The sequence below is a fragment of the Trifolium pratense genome, linkage group LG2, assembly GCF_020283565.1.
Source record: "Trifolium pratense cultivar HEN17-A07 linkage group LG2, ARS_RC_1.1, whole genome shotgun sequence".
In the NCBI taxonomy this organism is placed as follows: domain Eukaryota; kingdom Viridiplantae; phylum Streptophyta; class Magnoliopsida; order Fabales; family Fabaceae; genus Trifolium; species Trifolium pratense.
In genome coordinates, this window is record NC_060060.1 from 7205762 (window position 1) to 7224387 (window position 18626).

General features: G+C 34.4%; 1 protein-coding gene across 4 annotated transcripts; it reads right to left on the reverse strand.

Moving 5' to 3' along the window:
• Positions 1 to 4787: 4787 nt before the first annotated feature.
• On the reverse strand, positions 4788 to 17076 carry LOC123908084 (chloroplast envelope membrane protein). Of its 4 annotated transcripts, XM_045958590.1 has the most exons (7): positions 16243 to 17074; positions 16054 to 16139; positions 14130 to 14303; positions 13270 to 13384; positions 11509 to 11606; positions 6779 to 6914; positions 4788 to 5110 (listed from the first exon to the last, which is right to left on the reverse strand). In XM_045958590.1, exons 1-7 carry the CDS (start codon positions 16981 to 16983, stop codon positions 5042 to 5044), a joined length of 1419 nt encoding a protein of 472 aa, XP_045814546.1. In that variant the 5' UTR covers positions 16984 to 17074; the 3' UTR covers positions 4788 to 5041. The 4 variants fall into 4 exon arrangements, with proteins under 4 accessions (XP_045814546.1, XP_045814547.1, XP_045814548.1 ...); XM_045958591.1 differs by lacking the exons at positions 4788 to 5110; positions 6779 to 6914 and adding an exon at positions 9526 to 9888 and having other exon boundaries at positions 16243 to 17076; XM_045958592.1 differs by lacking the exons at positions 4788 to 5110; positions 6779 to 6914 and adding an exon at positions 12850 to 12910.
• Positions 17077 to 18626: the final 1550 nt, after the last annotated feature.

Consider the following 18626-nt stretch of genomic DNA (forward strand, 5'->3'; position numbering starts at 1 on the left):
CAAATATGTTGAAATTTGTAGGATTAATTCTTTGTATTTGATGCACTTCTACCGTGTCGGTGTTGACTATTTTTTCTCGGGTCGCGTTTAGTGCTTGGTTGTAGCTATTTCGACATTGCTAGTGGTGGTGCCTCTATCGTTGTCTAGAGTGTGTATAGGCAGTCCGTGAGCTGAGACTTATCTGCCTTGATGACAAAATTAGCAAGTATACTAACTTATCGTTAAATAATAAAATTTATAAAGTTTGTATCCGCAGGGATTGTTCAATCTCGACAAAACAATTGAATCGTATTTAGGACGTAAATATGAGGGGGTATGCTTGGCATATATTTGGTTTATAAGACAATTAAAATAAAGATTGCAATAAATTGACGAAGACTTTTTAATGGAGCGAAGCGATTAGGGATTGTTTCGAATCCTCTCTGTATCCCTATTTGGTACTCTAGGTTCTAATTCTCAACAACCAAACTCTAATAGTTATGATAATTTAACAAAATAGATTAAGTTCAATTCCTTAGCTCATGATCGCTTTTATCTAATAAAGTACCCTAATTCCTTAGGTGAAACTAATATTATCAAAAGCGTTATTGAACGTTAAATTCTCAATCAAACCAACTAATTCTTTATTCCTAAAGCAATTACACGATTGTCAAACAGTTAATTTAGTTCTATTAATAAAACCTAGGGTCAGTAGTGAATTATTTCTTGAAATCAATTCGATATTGGCCAAATAAAGAAAAACATTAAACACGAAATTAACTGAATAACTATTAGTTTTGATTGCATAAATAAGAACACGTAGTTACATGGTTCAAATAGTTCTACAGAGAATCATCTAAAATCCATAATCTGATGAGATTAGTTAATCATAATAATAATTGAAAAGACATAACAACATTCAACTTGATAATAAACAAAGTAACATAAGGATGAAACATAGGGGATTGTCACTAAACGGCATCCATAACTAACTCTTTTTTTTTTGTATGTTTCTTTTTCTACCTTTTTTTTAATAAAAATTAAAGACTAAAAAGTAAAATAAAAACATATCTGATGGGTTGCCTCCCATTAAGTACTTCTTTACGGTCATTAGCTTGACTCCTTAACCACTGTTAGGGTGGCCTATAATGATAGCAAGAACACATCATCTTTCTTCTTCCTCTTGTAGGTTAAGAACTCCATGAACTTAGCATAGAGACGCAAATGCTCCCATCTTCCAACAACTAAGCTTTTGGGAAAATCACTCTCCCACCTCGGAGAAGAATGAGGCTTCTTTTGCAAGAGATTTTTCTCTTTAAACTCCATTGGTTGGGACTCAAATGTTACATAGAGATCAACACGATTCACTCTTCTCATGTCATTCTTCTTGTTTTTCAATTTTTCTTCTTCTCCAATAGCATGATGTTTCATCTCCATCTCAACCAACTTCTCACACTCATTTGCCTTTTCAACAAGATTAGCACATTCAACTTTAAATCCATCAAATGAACCTTGATTTGACTTCAAAAAATCATCCAAAATCTTTTCGAGTTGAGAGTTGAAATCAATCTTAATCCCTTGATGTTCTTCGTCATTTAAACAAGACTCCTCACAATAATCATTGTGATGAGTCACCCCACAAAAATCACTTCTCACCTTCAATCTTGAAATCCTTGCATCAGACCTCTCTTGCTCATAAGATAGTAAACATAGTTGATAATAAATGATAGCCATTTCTTCGGAATCAACCAATCTGTTATCAATCCATTTCATTGCTACAAAACTTGGAGAAAATTTTCAGCAGCAAAGCAAACTAATTAAGACATAAAGAGAAAATTGTATATATACAAAAATAAGATAAAAATAACAGGAAAAAAAATCCTAAGTAAAATAAATTGTCTTGTCAAAATTAATCAACAATCTCCGGCAACGGCGCCAAAAACTTGATGACAAAATTAGCAAGTATACTAACTTATTGTTAAGTAATAAAATTTATAAAGTTCATATCCGCAAGGATTGTTCAATCTCGACAAAACAATTGAATCGTATTTAGGACGTAAATATAAGGGGGTATGCTTGGCGGCATATATTTGGTTTATAAGACAATAAAGATTGCAATAAATTGACGAAAACTTTTTAATGGAGCGGAGCTATTAGAGATTGTTTCGAATCCTCTATGTATCCCTATTTGGTACTCTAGGTTCTAATTTTCAACAACCAAACTCTAATAGTTACGATAATTTAACAAAATAGATTAAGTCCAATTCTTTGGCTCATGATCCCTTTTATCTAATAAAGTATCCTAATTCCTTAGGCGAAACTAATATTATCAAAACCGTTATTGAAGGTAAATTCTCAATCATACCAACTAATTCTTTATTCCTAAAGCAATTACGATTGACAAACAGTTAATTTAGTTATAGTAATAAAACCTAGGATCAGTAGTGAATTATTTCTTGAAATCAATTCGATATTGGCCAAATAAAAAAAAGCATTAAATACGAAATTAATTGAATAACTATTAGTTTTGATTGCATAAATAAGAACACGTAGTTACATTGTTCAAATAGTTTTACAAAGAATCATCTAAAATCCCTAATTTGATGAGATTAGTTACTCATAACAAATCACGTGCTATAATTCTGCCAAGTCGCGTCCCTATACTTTACTTTCAAAGCATCTATTTTCTTTTTTATGACGTGTCAGCGCAGATATGCATGTGCAGCATAAATCTCGTGGACAGGCAAGTGACAAATCGCGCCACTACATAGTTCTCATGGGGACGCGAAGAAAACAGAGAGTCAAGTTGTTTTAGCTCCAAAACATTGAAATTTTTTCCTGTCTTTTTCTCCTTTGGTCTTTTGTCTTCAAACTCTTTGATATGTCAATTTCTTCATAAAATCTTCATTTTGATCATAATATAATGACAAACTTAAATATTGAATAACATTCAATGACCCGTGCGTAGTTGCCTTACAAAAGAAAAAGAATGTTGCATTTTGTGGCGGCTTGGCCTAAGCTGTCAGGTCTTAGAAATAAAATGACTTAGTGGCGGTTTAAGCCGCCAGTAAATGATGCTGAATTAAAAAAAATAATTAGCCGTTTACATTTAGTGTGTGCTTGATAAGTCAAATAAGCTAACTTATAATTTATTGGACTAGTAGATGGAACAACGAATTTTGGATAGTAGATGGAACAACGAGTTTTGGATAGTAGATGGAAGAACGAATTTTGGATAGATTCTAATATCATTTTAGAATTTAAGTTGAGTTAACTCAACTATACAGAACTGACTTGTAAGGTGAAAATTATCTCTACTTATAAACTCGATCATGTTCAGACTTTACCTCATCTAATGTAGGACTATTAGTTAATAGGTGTTGTTGAGAGTTATTATTTAAGCCGCCAGTAAATGATGCTGAATTAAAAAAAATAGTTAGTCGTTTACATTTAGTGTGTGCTTGGTAAGTCAAATAAGCTAACTTATAATTTATTGGACTAGTTTATAAGTTTGTTTGATAAAAATTGACATTTTTGTTAATAAGGTTATCTAGTTAGCTTATAACGTTTTTTGAGATTCTATTTCAAGTAGCGTTTGTGCTTATAGCTTTTTACATTTTGTCCCATTTTTACTCTTATTATTTTCATTTATTATTTCTTTATTTATTTTAAATATAATAACTACTCACTAACCATCTAATTTTATGTCATTTTGTAACTTAGAACAGTTAAATTTGCCAAACAATTTAATTTCATTCTACTAGCATTTCAACTATAAGCTATTAGCTATATAGCTTATTTTTACCGAACAGAGCCTTAGATTTTGTCTTTAATAATTGTTAGTATAAAATTTTAAAAAAATGACGTTGCACGTCCGTTTGGCCCAACTTTTTTTAAAGCGTATGCAAACAGTTTATGCAATATAAATTAGGTTTTATACTATTTTATAAGTTTACACTAGTAAAAATTGTAATTTTATAAGCTATTTTATCATAAACTACTTTGACAAACTTATAATAATATATAAAAATTGCATAATCTATTTGCATAAGTTCTAAAAAAAACTGACGAGCCCAGTGGCGGCATTGGCAGCCAATAAGTGAGATGCAGAATTCAAAATTCTACCAGTACATTTTGTGGTGGCATTGGCCGTCAATAATTGTTTCAATTTCTTTTTTTAAAATAAAACGATGCTATGCACGTCGGTTATAATATAATCGTGTGTTCACAACAATATATGCAATTGTGTCAAGGAGACTTGGATGATTGTCGTTCTATGTGTTGTTGTTTTATCTACTTTTAGGGCAAGTTTAACATGCACAAGTGAAAAAGGTCCTCCACAGTGCATAAGTTAGCAATTATACCGTAACGAAAACGAATTTTATAAAATCCACCATTGGATTGAAAGTTTATATCGTATAAATTATATATAAAAAATTTGAAAAAAATTGAAAATTATTTGATATGTTATTGAGACTCATTCAAGATCAATGTTGTTTTATTTTTTAGTTGATACTATTGGAATCTATACTCCTCATTTAGTTAATATTTAGTTTCCTTTCCACACTTCGGCCCTCTTGTAATTAAAAAAATAAAAATAAGTTTTTTAATGAACATAGAGGAGGTGAAAAAAGAAGATCCCTCGTAAAGAAGCATCCCCCCGCCATATACAATTATACAAATATTGATTTCAAACAAAAAAATATTTCATCAAGTTTTTTACCATCACATCACATACTCAATCTCCGGATAAAAATATTTGTTTCAAACAAAAAATAATTCCACGGATATAAACCGAAGACTGAGAATTTCAAGCTCATAACATATTGGAGTTATTTATTGGCAGATTTGAGTTACCATTCTTTCTGTGCACATAAACACCTTGAACTGCCATCTACTAGTATATAACCAGTAGAATATCCGTTCGTTTGCGTGGGTCCGCAAAAGAGAGTAACATGAACCAGCAGCTGAACTCATGGAGCAGTTACTATTACAAAAAATGCTGGACATTGCAAATCTCAATAAATGCATACAAGAATGAGGTTAGGGTGAAAAATTGAAACTAGTGACGTTTCATTTCCTGAAATATACTCATCACTTTTGGGGATAATCGTGGGAGGAATTTGAATAGCTGCATCACAAAAACAATAAAGGGTGATATAGGTGTTGTCAAGAAAAAAAAACAGAGGACCATTTTATATAGCAGTACACAAAATAGAAATTTTCATATTCGTAGTAATATAAGACAAATGCAGCATGTTTTTTAGATTTTCGTAGCAGAATATTTCACAAACAAAACAGTCTAATCCTACTACAGGCGTCATTTTATTGAGGCTTGGGACAATGGCAAGGTTGTATTTTGTTACATGGTGGTCATGGATTATGGATTATAGCTATGGAAACAGTCTCTCCACTTACAAGGGTATGGAGGTGTAATATTTTGGAGAGGTACTAAGATTAAGAAGAAATGAGGTCTGAACTCTGAAGAAAAGTAAATAAAATTAGGTGTTGGTAGTACACCATTAGATGCAATAGATCTTCAAGATCCAATGGTTGTTCTTTTGAGAAAGAAATCAAATGGTTAATATTAAAAAATTATTGAGGTCTATAGTGCACCACCTACAATGTTGGTCCACTTTATACTTTTGGGGTCAAAAGTTAATGAAAGTGAGTAATTTGGCTAACGGAAATACAGTTAAGGGACCTAAACGGAACGTTTATTAATTAAGGGACCAAACTGAAACAAAAAATTTAGTTAAGGGACCAAAATAGTAATTAAGCAGCAATGAAATGATGAGATAGCTACTATGAAATCCAATCATACATGACTGATTGTCCTACTTCCACTCGGAATGTTTGTTGGTTGCAGATCTGCGCCCTAGGCTCATCAAAGTCGAGTCATTAAGAGACAATTGAATAGTCTTGATTAGCTGTATCATAGTTATAATATTTTTCCATTTACTAAGAGACAATTGAATAGTCTTGATTAGCTGTATCATAGTTATAATATTTTTCCATTTACAATTGTTGGCAATTCTGCCTTCATTGCGGTCCTCCCCTAGCCGACTAATTGCGCCATTTGGGTTGCCTTCATTGCAGCCTCCGAGGCTCCAACACCTTCATTGTGTTGGGTGTGAAGAGGTGGATTTAGTCACACATAGCTTAGAGATATGGCCTGTGTAGTGTTTATATAGCTTGGGCAACCCTCACCTTACATGCCGATTTTGTAAGGATGAGTTAGACTCAATATAAAAATCTCACATGGTATCAGAGCCTATCTGTTGTTGGGCTTTCCGCATCGCCCACACTTCAGGCCCATTGGAGCCTGAGCGTGAGGGGGTGTGCTGAAAATCCTTCCCTAGCCGCCTAATTACGGCATTTGGGTTGCCTTCATTGGAGCCTCTAACACCTTCATTGTGTTGGGTGTGAAGGGGTGGATTTAGTCCCACATTTCTTAGAGATATGGCATGTGTAGTAATTATATAGCTTGGGCAATCGTAACCTTACAAGTCAATTTTGTAAGGATGAGTTAATTTTAGTTTCCTTACTTCATTGTACTCCCCTAGGCTTTTAATTTGTACTTCATAATTTCAATTTAGTCTTTGCTATTAAGATGTTAGGCACTAAATTGACAAACTTTTATATACTTTAGGGAGTAGGGACTAAATTGACAGATATCATATAGTTTAGGGACTACTTATTATATTTATATAGTTTAGGGACTAAATTATTGGGCGAATGATAGTTTTTTTATTGTAAAATCATTGTCATTTAGCAATAACTAAAGAGAAGAAAATACCCAAAGTTTCACGCATGCATCAACGGTGACTGGGATCACACAAACAAAAATAGTAATAGCAGCCTGATCAACTTCAAGCCCATAGTGCTCGACAATTATCTCTATCAAAGTTTCCCAACCAGATTCAGAATGATACCTGTAGGCATCCCAATATGACAAAAAAGAGTCAACAACTCAAAAAAAAAAGCTAAAACAAATAGGTTAATTCAAGTAGGAAATCTTACAAAGTAAATAGAATATCCTATCAGAGGTTAGTATTGAAAAGAGATGAAAACAACAACAATTATCATATAAGAAATGTATTAAGTAGAAACCACGTGCAGTGTAAGTCTTGTTCGGTAAAATCAATATTTGAGTACCTTCTATGAGACTAGTCTTTTCCCATTTGAAGGGGTCAACTACTTAAATCATTTAATGCCATAATGCTTTGTCATGTATCAGGTGCAAAGGTAGATCATTTACTTTAAAATAGTATTTCTTAATGGTTAGGTTTATCAAATGCTCAAAGACGGGTCTTGCCAAGCTCTTGGTTAGAATATCAGTTGTTTGATGATTAGAAGTCACAAATTGCAGACATACACTTCCAGCATCTAATTTCTCCTATATGAAATAGTCAAAAAAAAAAAAATTCTCCTATATGAAATGATGATCAATCTCAATGTGTTTGAACTGCGTTGTAAACTATACTAATGATGGCTTTGCTATCAGAGTATAATTTCAATAGAAGCTCAATTTTCATCTAAAGTTCCTCCAGGACTATTGAAATCCAGTCCTTCACAAATCCTTGAGTTGTCACTCTAAATTCAGTTTTTCATTACTTCTTGCTACAACTCCTTGTTTCTTGCTTCTCCATGTCACAGTTCCCCCCAAATAGGTACGATACCAAGACATTGACTTTCTGTCTGTGACTGACCTGACCCAGTCTGCATCTGTACAGATAGAAATATTCCCTTACTGGACTTCTTATAAAAAAGATCCTTAGCAAGATTAGTATTCAAATATCTCGAAATTATATAAACTGCCTCGAGATGCTTTTCATAAGAAGCGTGCATAGATTGACTCACAACACTGACTGAGAAGGTGATGTCAGGTCTAGTGTGAGACAAGTAAATTAACTTGTCAACCAACATCTGGTATCTCCCAGTGTTAACAAGAGCACTTCCTTTCTCCCAAAGTTTTACATTAGGTACCATGGGGGTGTCAGCTGGCATACAACCACTCATCTAGTTTCTTCCAAGAGATCCAGATTGTATTTTGGTTGTGAAACCACAATTCCTTTATTTGGTCGAGCAACAAATCCACCACTGTCCTGAATCCATCCTAAATTTAGAGGACAAAAGCACACGAGGAAATGTGATCAAAATGATGCCCTTCTCAAACCAGAATGAAAGGAAGCCATAGTGGAAGAGATCCATGAACTTGAAAGAAATGGAACTTGGGAAATATCAGATCTACCATCCAGAAAGCGTCAAGGGCTGCGAGTGGAAAATAAACAAAAATCGGATGGAAGCATCAATAAATTCAAAGAACTGTTGGTTGCTAAGGGGTTTACACAATCTAATGGAATTGACTATCAAGGGACATTTGCACGTGTGACAAAGCTCAGTACAACTCGGATTCTACTTTCACTTGACGGAAATCTTATGTTGACTGTCCCCTCTATCAAATGGATGAGACCTCTGTCAATGCAAAAAAAATCAGTAAACTCAAGAAATCTTTGTAGCGTCTGAAACAATCACCTAGAGCTTGGTTTGATAGATTCACAAAGGTGGTAAGGATGTTTGGCTACATTCAATGTCAAACAGATCATGCAATGTGCCTCAAAACAGTTGCCCTCATAAAAGAAGGTTATTCCTATTGTATATGTTGATGATAATGTACTGACAGGAAATCATAACAAAGAGATCAAGAGATTAAAGAGCCTTCTAGCTACGAGTTTGAGATCAAAGACTCGGATAATCTCAAATATTTTCTTGGGATGGAAGTAGCATGGTCCAAGAGAGGAATTTAAGTTTACCAACAAAATTACATCCTAGATCTCTTAAAGGAGACATGACCACTAGGGTGACCATTGAGACACCAGTGGATGCAACTATGAAGCTAGGAAATCTATACGATGGTACACAAGTTGATAAAGGAATGTATCATAGGTTGGTTGAAAAGCTCATTTGTTTATCTCACACCAGACCTGCTAAGAGTCCCACATCGAGTATTTCAAAGTGCTCAATGTGGTACTTAAGTCCTATTGGACTAGTCTATTGGGTTGGGCTCTTCTCATGTGCTTAAGTCCTAACAATTGGTGCTTTCATTGAGAGTTGGGCCACGGAAAGGGCTACCTATAGGCTGGATTAAGGTGCTCCACCGAATACTGATAGGTGAGTGAGGCCACCGAAAAGGAAAGGGCTACCATTGGGTCAGTGCCGATAGAGTGAAAGCCGTCGTGTACGTCGCTCTTAAAGGGCGTGGCAATGTTAGGAGTCCCACATCGAGTATTTCAAAAATGCTCAATGTGGTACTTAAGCCATGAGGCTCTCCCACCTATTGGACTAATCTTTTGGGGTGGGCACTCCTCATGTGTTTAAGTCCTAACAAGACCAGACATTAGCTAAATGCAGTTAGTACAGTAAGCCAATTCATGAACAGTTCCATAAAAGAATGGAAGCAGTGTACAAAATTCTCGAACATTTGTAAATGACACCAGGTCAAGGATTATTTTTCCAGAAGGTAGCTAATAGGGAAATTGAAATATTACCTGAAGTTTCCTGGGCATGCTCAGTGACTAAAAGAAACTCAACATCAGGTTATTGTACTTTTATCTGGAAAAACTGTCACTTGGAGGAGTAAAACGCAACTTGTTGTGTCTCGAAGTTCAATAGAAGCTGAATTTAGAGCCCTTTCTCAAGGTATCTGTGATGGAATATGGTTTAAAAGGGTGCTACATGAAATTGGAGTCCTCAGTTCGGTACCCATAAAGGTGTTGTATGATAATAAGTCTGCTGTCAAAATTGATAAGAATCTGGTTCAACGCGACAGGACAAAACATGTATAGATTGACCATCATTTTGTCAAGGAAAATATTGAAAATGAGACCATATCCCTTCAGTATACTCCTACAAGTCAGCAAACAACAAATATTCTCACCAAAGCATTTGATAACATTTGAGAATCTTACATCCAAGGTAGGATTTCTCAACATCTACAACGTAGCTTGAGGGAGAATATGGAAATCTGATGCACTAATTTGTTTTTATTTAGAGTTATTTGTTTCTTAAAATAAGATGGATTTGGTAGCTATGTTACTGTTGAGAGAGAGAGAGAGAGAGAGAGAGAGAGAATGTGAGAAGCATATGGTGAATCTGAATACAATATCCCTAATCTCTGAAACTCTTCATGGTATCAGCAACAGACCGATCCTTCCATCTTTCCCAATGACCAAATAAGGCATGGCAAAGGGAGATCACCGTGCATAAGGAGGACGAAAATGGATCCGCATCACATGTCAAGAACAATCCTGGTGTGACCTTGGAGACAACCACTCATCTTCCCATTACAGGACCCAAATTGAATGGGATCAACTACCTTCAATGGTCATGGTCAGGCTTGATGTTTGTCAGTGGTAAATAGAAGGAAGTGCCAACAAGCAACAGCCTATGCTGGTTTATACAACTTACCAAAAACAGTCAGACCAACAACCGATGCTGGTTTATACAATTTACCAGCTGTAGAAACTCAAATGACATGGTGCTAAACTGTCCAATTATGAAGGAGAAGAATGAAGCTACATTTTTAGAAAAAATGGAAGACAAATTGAAGCAGTTTTTTGTATCTAACTGTAAAGATAATGAAGAGGTCTGGTTTATTGATAGTGGTTGTAGCAGTCATACGACTGGTATCAAAGACAATTTTGTCTCATTGGATGAGGAAAAAAATTTAAGCGGTTACAACTCAATTAATGTTTAAATTAAAGGAGTAATTGTTGTCCAACCGAGAGGTACTCCAAAAATTTTGAATGATCTACTTTATGTTCCTTTGTTATCTCTAATCATGAGTGTTGGCCTCGTACAAAACAGACATGAAGTGAAATTTGATGAAAAATGATACATCATGCATGATCGTTTATAAGAAACAGAGCCAGCCAGTGACCTCTAACAACCCATGATGCAAGAAAGTGGTTTTTTTCTAAGCGCGAGAGGAGAACAAGTCCTTGTTGTGGCATTATAGATGTAGCCATATAATTGTCAAAGTTTTAAAAAGCTACAACAAAAGAATATGTTGATTGGTCTTTTATCAATGAACACCAATCAAAGTGTTTGTGAAGGATGTATTTATGGCATGATGCATAGCATAGATTACCATTCCCAAGAATCCAACTTCATCTTGGAGAGCCAAAGAATATTTAGATCCTGTCCATGCAGACCTTTGGGTGTTAATAAGGGAATGATTTGGCTCTCCTTGATTGTATATATTTCAATTCCTAGAATAGACTAGAGAATCAGGCATAGAATATTTGTATTGTAACCAATAGTTGTAAATGCTCATGTTATTATATATAGAGGCAATACAATGAAGTAAGTCATCAAGCCAGAATCTGTGACATGGTATCAGCAGGTTCGATCAAACCTGTCAGTTCTTAGTTAATCTTAGCTTTATTCAGCGACACCCCACAGGGTCGCTCTTGATAACAATCCTATGTAATAGATAACAATTACAAGGTTGGAAAAGGAGGTTACCCTAGGAAAATATCTGTGATAAGTATAATTAGAAATGCCTTCCCGGTATCAGAAATATTGTTTATTATTTTATAACCAGTAAATTTGAGCAAAGCTACCTGCACAACATGAGAACAGAAGCAAAAGAAAGGATAATTAATATGTATATTTTAGATGAAAATACAAAATAAATAATTAGTAGACATCGACAACCAAAATAGGAAAACAAATCAGGAAATATTCAAAAGACAAATGCAACATAACCCCAACCATCTGCCGTAATAAAGAAGCCTCCTGCAAAATAAGAGTCTTAGACCCCTACAGATGCAAAAATAGTAGCACTAATTGCACATAGCTATGAATATTTACCTTACTCACTTCTACCATAATAACCTTTCTTTACTTGAAAAGAGATAAATAAATAAATAAATAAATAAAAGGTGAAAAGGTCTGAATATTATTTTTTTGGTTAATCAAATACACAAGATTAACAATGTAGACATGCTATATCTAATCTATTCTAATTAAGGAATTACAAGGGAATAGTATCTAACAAAACCTGAACAAAGCAAATATGTCCTAATTATAGGAAACTGCAGAGACAAATTTATGCAAATAACAAATACAATCAAATCCTGCTAATTATTGAAACTATGAAACACAAGTACACAACTCTTAAGAGGGGGTTTGGCTATAATTTTTCTTTGTCTCCATCTACAACTAACAATGTCATTAGCATTAATTTAATCAAGAAAGTCCAAAAGAAAGAATTGATCTTATACTGAGATTTGAACTTTTGATATTTTGTTTAATTATTTTTTTACAAAAAGTGTGCCCTAGGTGACAAGTGAAGATCCCAATCTCTTAATTGAATTCATAGGATAGTTTCTATATGAGTATAAGATAGTATGTTAGAATATCTTAATATTATCTTACTAGTTAATATAAGATTAAGAAATTCTAATATTCTTTTTTATATTCTAACAGTTCCAAACAGAATGGGTACTGTTGCATTTCTCCTTTTTGGTTTAACTGGTTACCTTCTTTTAATCTACACATTTCTGTCCAGGTTACTACTCTTCTGGTGATTTTGAGGATTACTTTCTAGGCTATTGCGTCATCAAGTTCAACTCAACAAACCATTCCTCATACAAATACCTAGTTGAATCCCTTAATCCAATATGACACTCACTGAGTGCAGCAGTGTGCCGTTCCCTGCAGGGCACCTGATACACCACAAGTTTCACCACTTCCAATCCATGGCCATTTCACTTAAAGGTCATATTCCTCCCATGCTAGACTGTTTTGTAGGTCCTCTTTATTGCTCTGAACAAAAGTAAATAATCTTGCTCTTTCTATTACCTCATTTGATTCATATGAATGCTTATCAGCTTCAATGCTTCCTTACATGCAGTCCTGGTTCCTAAGTATATCCTAGCATTAGAGAAATTTTTTATATTTCTCAATGAATTCAGCAAGGAAAAACAATGGGTGTATTCATGCAAATCAAATCTGCTAAGATATTAATGACCAAATAGAAATCAAATCTCCCATAGATGAGGAGAGAAAGGAATAAGGTAATAAATCAACATAATCAAAACTACCTCCTAACAAGATTCATATTTTATTCCCCTTAAACTAGTTCCAATTAATCGGGACAAGAATAGCCACATTGAGTAATAATATATCTAAAAGTAAAAGTGATATTTATGGTAGAAAACACATCCAACAAAATTGGCAGTGCATCAAAACATTTAGCAGAAGTAAAAAACGTAAACTTACTTTACTCTTATTGAAGTACAAAAGAATAAATAATGAGATCCCGTAAACTGTATCTGACCATATGTTGGCAAATGCTCTGCGATTCTCCAGTCTCCACTCGTCTCTCAACTCTAATCTATCAGAGCAAAAAAATAGAAGGGAAATAAGGCAACAATTATAAAACAATTGAAGATCAACAAGGTCATCTTAAACAAATACACTAGAGAATAGCATAACAATAAACCAACAAGCTCAGGACTAGATTTATTCTCCTTTTTCTCATAGCCTCTACCAGTTCACAAGTTCTTTAATAACAAAAAGTTAAAGTAGAATTAATGAAGATTAAAAATGACAGTGCACACTCTTTAGCATGATTGTTCTTACAGTTGAGGATTTTATATAAGGAAGGAAAAAAGAGAAAGAAAACAAAGACTTCTTATTATGAAAATAGTTTGATAGACAATATATACACTAAGCAATGACCCTGAAGTATACTAAAACTAGACTGATAATTCTAATCAAATAAGAAAACAGATCATGATAACAATTAAGAAACATTAAACTATTACTAAGCGATAATTTAAAATACCTAAGAAAGGAAATTAATCCTAAGAGATAAGCTAAGATAAGAATAAGATGTTTTTGATATCTTCTCTTGCAAAAAGAAACAAGAGAGCACATGAGTGAATCCATATGTTTTACACAACAAAGCTTTGTTACTACCCAATTTGAATGATCGCTAACATCATCAAATAATTTCCATTTTGGACTTTCCTAAATTCAAAGTACCACTTGATGCTCATTCTACCAACAGATGCAGTATTTTGCTGGGGGGACAAACCAATTTAAAATAATCAGGAAAAACAAAGTATTGATCTTACGCTTTGTTCCTCAATTCCCACCAAACCTCATTATCAGAAAGAGGTGGAGATTTACCAATCTCTACCTCAAGCTCAAATCGTCCTCTCTCAATTCTTAATTCCTCAATTATTTCCAGTTTTTGATGTCTTCTCACGTCGAGCATTTGGGCGGCAAGTGGTACAGTCTTCACATATCTAGCAAAGCAAAAAGTTGGTTGTCCAATTAGAAGGAAAAAAAAATCCAACAAGTTTAAACAAACACACAAGTAAAAGATCAATAATGAATAACTTCTACTCAAGAACAAAGAGAATGCAAATAAAGAAATGGTAAAAGTAATAGCTTTATTTCTACTTTATAAAATAAAAAACTTAGCTGCATAGAGAATCAGTAAAACTAATAGGCACTAATACTGGATATTCAGAGTGAACATTTCTTCTCATCGATTGTCATCTTTGCTAGGACTGTTTGGTATGCCTTATTCGACGTAATAAGATAAACTAATATGTTAGGCAGTATGCCTTAAACTACTATAACTATAAGTAAGATTTAAGTTTAAATTTTTAATGAAAACTAATTACAAGATCTTAATTGTAGTTAATTAAATTAATATTCAAAATTATTACTCCTAATTTCATAAGTAATTATATCTTGATCCTAAAAGATAATTATGCCAAATACCAATGATGATAATTCATATTACAAATATTAAATTTTTTATAACAACAGAAACAAAGCCTTATTCAACTAGGTGGAGCTTTCTAAATGGATCAAACATGGAATTGTCTAATGGATCAAACAAAGCCATAATGTTTAATCGTAGATCATATGTCTAGCCAAGCCATTGATCTTTAAGTCTTTTTAAGTAGATTCTCCTATAGTTTTTTTTTTTTTTTGCCTTCTTTGCCTCTAACGATTGGGCTACCCTCCATCTGAACTAATGTCCTTACTACAGAATCTACAGGTCTCCTCCACACCAGTCAAAACCACCTAAGTCATCTTTGGTATGACAGGTCCTACCCCAACTCTTTTCTGCATAACAACAGTATTCAGGACTCTACAACCAAGTGGTCATACTCATGAGCTAAATCCTTGCCCCCCTTCATAACTAAATTAAATTTCAGCACAAGAGAAAGTAGGCTTGTGCAAACACTTCAAGCCCAAAGGACTCTTGCATGGAGGACTATGTGGGCGTGTTATTAGAGATATAAAAGTTACTAATTTGCCCCCACCTAACATCTTGAGCTATCAGGATAATTGGTCAATGACACAAGTACTTGAGAACAAAATGGTAGAAGCAATATTATTGTTAAGAAGTCACACATCGGTTGCGAGATGGCCTGAATATATGTTTATAAGTGATTGCAATCCTCACCTTACAAGCCGGTATTGTAGGGTTGAGTTAGGCCCAACACCTATTTCTAAGATGGTATCAGAGCCTCCTCCACGATCCGTTGGGCCACGAAGTCCCACGTCGGTTGCAAGATGACCTGAATATATGTTTATAAGTGAGTGTAATCCTCACCTTACAAGACGGTATTGTAGATGTGGTACTATACTGGTATTGTATTGTGAGAGTGCACTTAGGGGCATATATTGGCTTCTTCTTTTTCAGAGTGTACTTAGGGGTTCCTAGTTGGTTGCAATTTAGTGACACATGATAGTCCTAAAAACATGAGTTTCCCCGGTATGGGCATTGAGCAACCTAATACATCTCAGATTGACCCTTATCACTTGTGCCTCTAAAACTCTTTGGTCTTGCATACTAGAAAATTATATAATAGGCAAGGCATTCCACTGGCCAATATCTTCCTTGTCCCTGACAGGTGTTTGTGTACATGACTTGAAGCAATTTTGCAAAGCAGAATAAAACTTTTGAAAAGGAAAACAATTTGATGCATGAATTGAGAGGAAAAATATAAGATCTGAGTGATTTCGAAGAATTACCTGTCTAAAAAAGGCATGAATACATAGTCATGAACCAGAAAATCTATTGCCCAAGGTATAATGATCAAGACTGCCAAAAATTTAGCCTGTAATAACACATTGGTGTATGGAATTGAGTAAGTGAATAGAGAATGTAGTATTAAGCAAGCAGTAGCACATAAATGATTGGAAGAATTGAAATGCACTTACCGAGTTTGAAGAAGCATACTGAAAAACGCGGTCTTCATAAAGCAAGTCATCATCATCATCATCATCATCTTGTTCTCTTCCAAAAATCAAAGACCTAACAGACTTTACAATCCCCCCCATTTCAGAGGAAGAATCATAATCATCAGCTCGCACCTCCTCCCTGTAATCCTTGATTCCCCTCTCCCAAGAAGAAGAACTGCTGCTATCTTCCTCCAAAAGCCAGTCTTCCCATTTCCTGGCCTCTTGGTTCCTTGTATCTTCTTGCGCTTCCCTCAATTCTATAATTGCTTCGGCTCTCTGCTTCCATGCCTCAAACTTTTCATCCTCAGACAACTCTTGTTGTTCTTCAGAGTCAGACAACTCTTGTTCTTCTTCAGCCATATCATCTTCCTTCAAACCAAGCCAATTCCCGTCGTCCTCCGAAAAGAATTTCTGCCACCAACTCCTCGTCTTGCTTCTTTTGCTTGAATTATTATTATTATTATTATGCTTTTCCGCTTTGGAAATGAAGCCACTGAGCCGCCTTGTTCTTTTGGTGGTGAATGAAGCATGCGGCGGCGGCGAATTGTGAAGGGAGAGAAAAGAGTTGGATAATAGAAGCTGTTGATGTTGTTGTTTGTGTTTAAAGAATTGGATAAAATTGTTGGATGAAGATAATACAACTGACGAGCTCATGAAGAACATTAATAATATATGCCAACATTTTTCAGTTTCCCAACCAAACCCACAACATTTCTGCATTCATTGATACTCTCATTACTTATACTATTATCCATTCCAACCCAGCAGCACAGTCATGGTCATGGCTATTGTTCCGCCACGTTCTAAGATCAAATGTTCCTTCCTTTTTTTTTTTTTAATAGGATAAATTGGACAATTGATGGATTAATTTAATATTCGTCCGGTAATTAACGTTATAAAGTTATAAATTAGTCTTTTACTTTTCATTTTTTTTTTTGTCATTTTCGTTATTTTTCCTAAAAATAAAAATTTACTTTTTGTTATTCGTTTTGTACTTATGAGTATGAATAAATGATTTACTTATGAGTAAGTAAATCACTTATGAGTAATATTGTTACCCATGCTAAGAAATATGATTGAATTCAAACATATTTTTATATTGGAGATAAAATTAACGTTTTTTGAGAAAACTAAAAACTAACGGAAATTGTCAAAAAAAAAAAAAAAACTAAAAATTAACGGAATTGATCAATATAACAAATATAATTAAAGTTAAGAGATTAATTTATAATGTTAATTAGTTAAAGGACAAATATAAAATCAATAAATATGTTTAAGGGACCAATTGTAATTCTAATACTCCAATTATATTTGAGAATGCTAATAATAAAAAATTAGAATTTTTTCAAAAATAAAAATAAAAATAGAATTCATCCGTGAGGAAGCAAATACTATGCATATCCCGGAGGTTGAAATAGTTTTAGCTGCTACCGTAGAAATAGATAAGACTGCAAAATCCGTTTCTGCAGTATCGGTGCAAAGTCCAATTTTGGGCATGGCAACAACATCCCCCCATAAGATCCTTATCACAATGGATGTCTAGACCTCTCATGTATGTTTTATACCCCCAAATATTTCAATTGTGCCCTTGCTAAAAACTTCGGTTCGCAGAAACCGAAGTTTTTTCTAGTTCAAATTCAGGGAAAATTCGGTTAACAAAAACCGAATTTTTTTTCAAGGCAAAAAAAATTTGGTTCGTAGCAACCGAAGTTTTTATTGAAGGGCAAAAAAGTAAAATTCAGGAGGGAAAAGAATCATGGGGGCCTAAAGAGAAAACATCATCACAATGGAGGATGAATTCACCATGGTTATTCATAAGGAAAAACCACTCAAAACCAAGAGCCCTAAACTGGTAGCAAACATGATGAGCAAGATAAGGAGAACGGGTACACGTCTCTATGGGAATTAAGACAAGGTTTCAGTTTGCTCCGATTAGTCAGACGGCTCAAAGGATGTGCTTGAGACGCAAGTGGTACAATCCGCAAGCAACTATCCTATTGTTATACCCGAAACAACGCAAAATATTGTGATACTGCCGGATGAAGATTTTGATGAGGTGGTCCAAGAGGACCTTCGAGTGGTTAACCAAATTTGGACTGCGATGGAGAAATGTGGGAAGTCTTTCACCCCTTGTCAAAAGAAGATAAAACAATTGGCTAGAAGTTGAACATCCAAATAACACTCATTCTAGGGGTGACACATCTCACATGTCCCTATGAAATGGGAGGAAGATTAGTTAGCGTTGTTTGTTAATTCTCCTTGTAGGGATAATTGTTTGTACTACTTTATTTTGGCTATTTTTGATGTACGGTCTAACCCCAATGTACATATTTTTTTCTATTTTTATTTGGATATTCTTATGA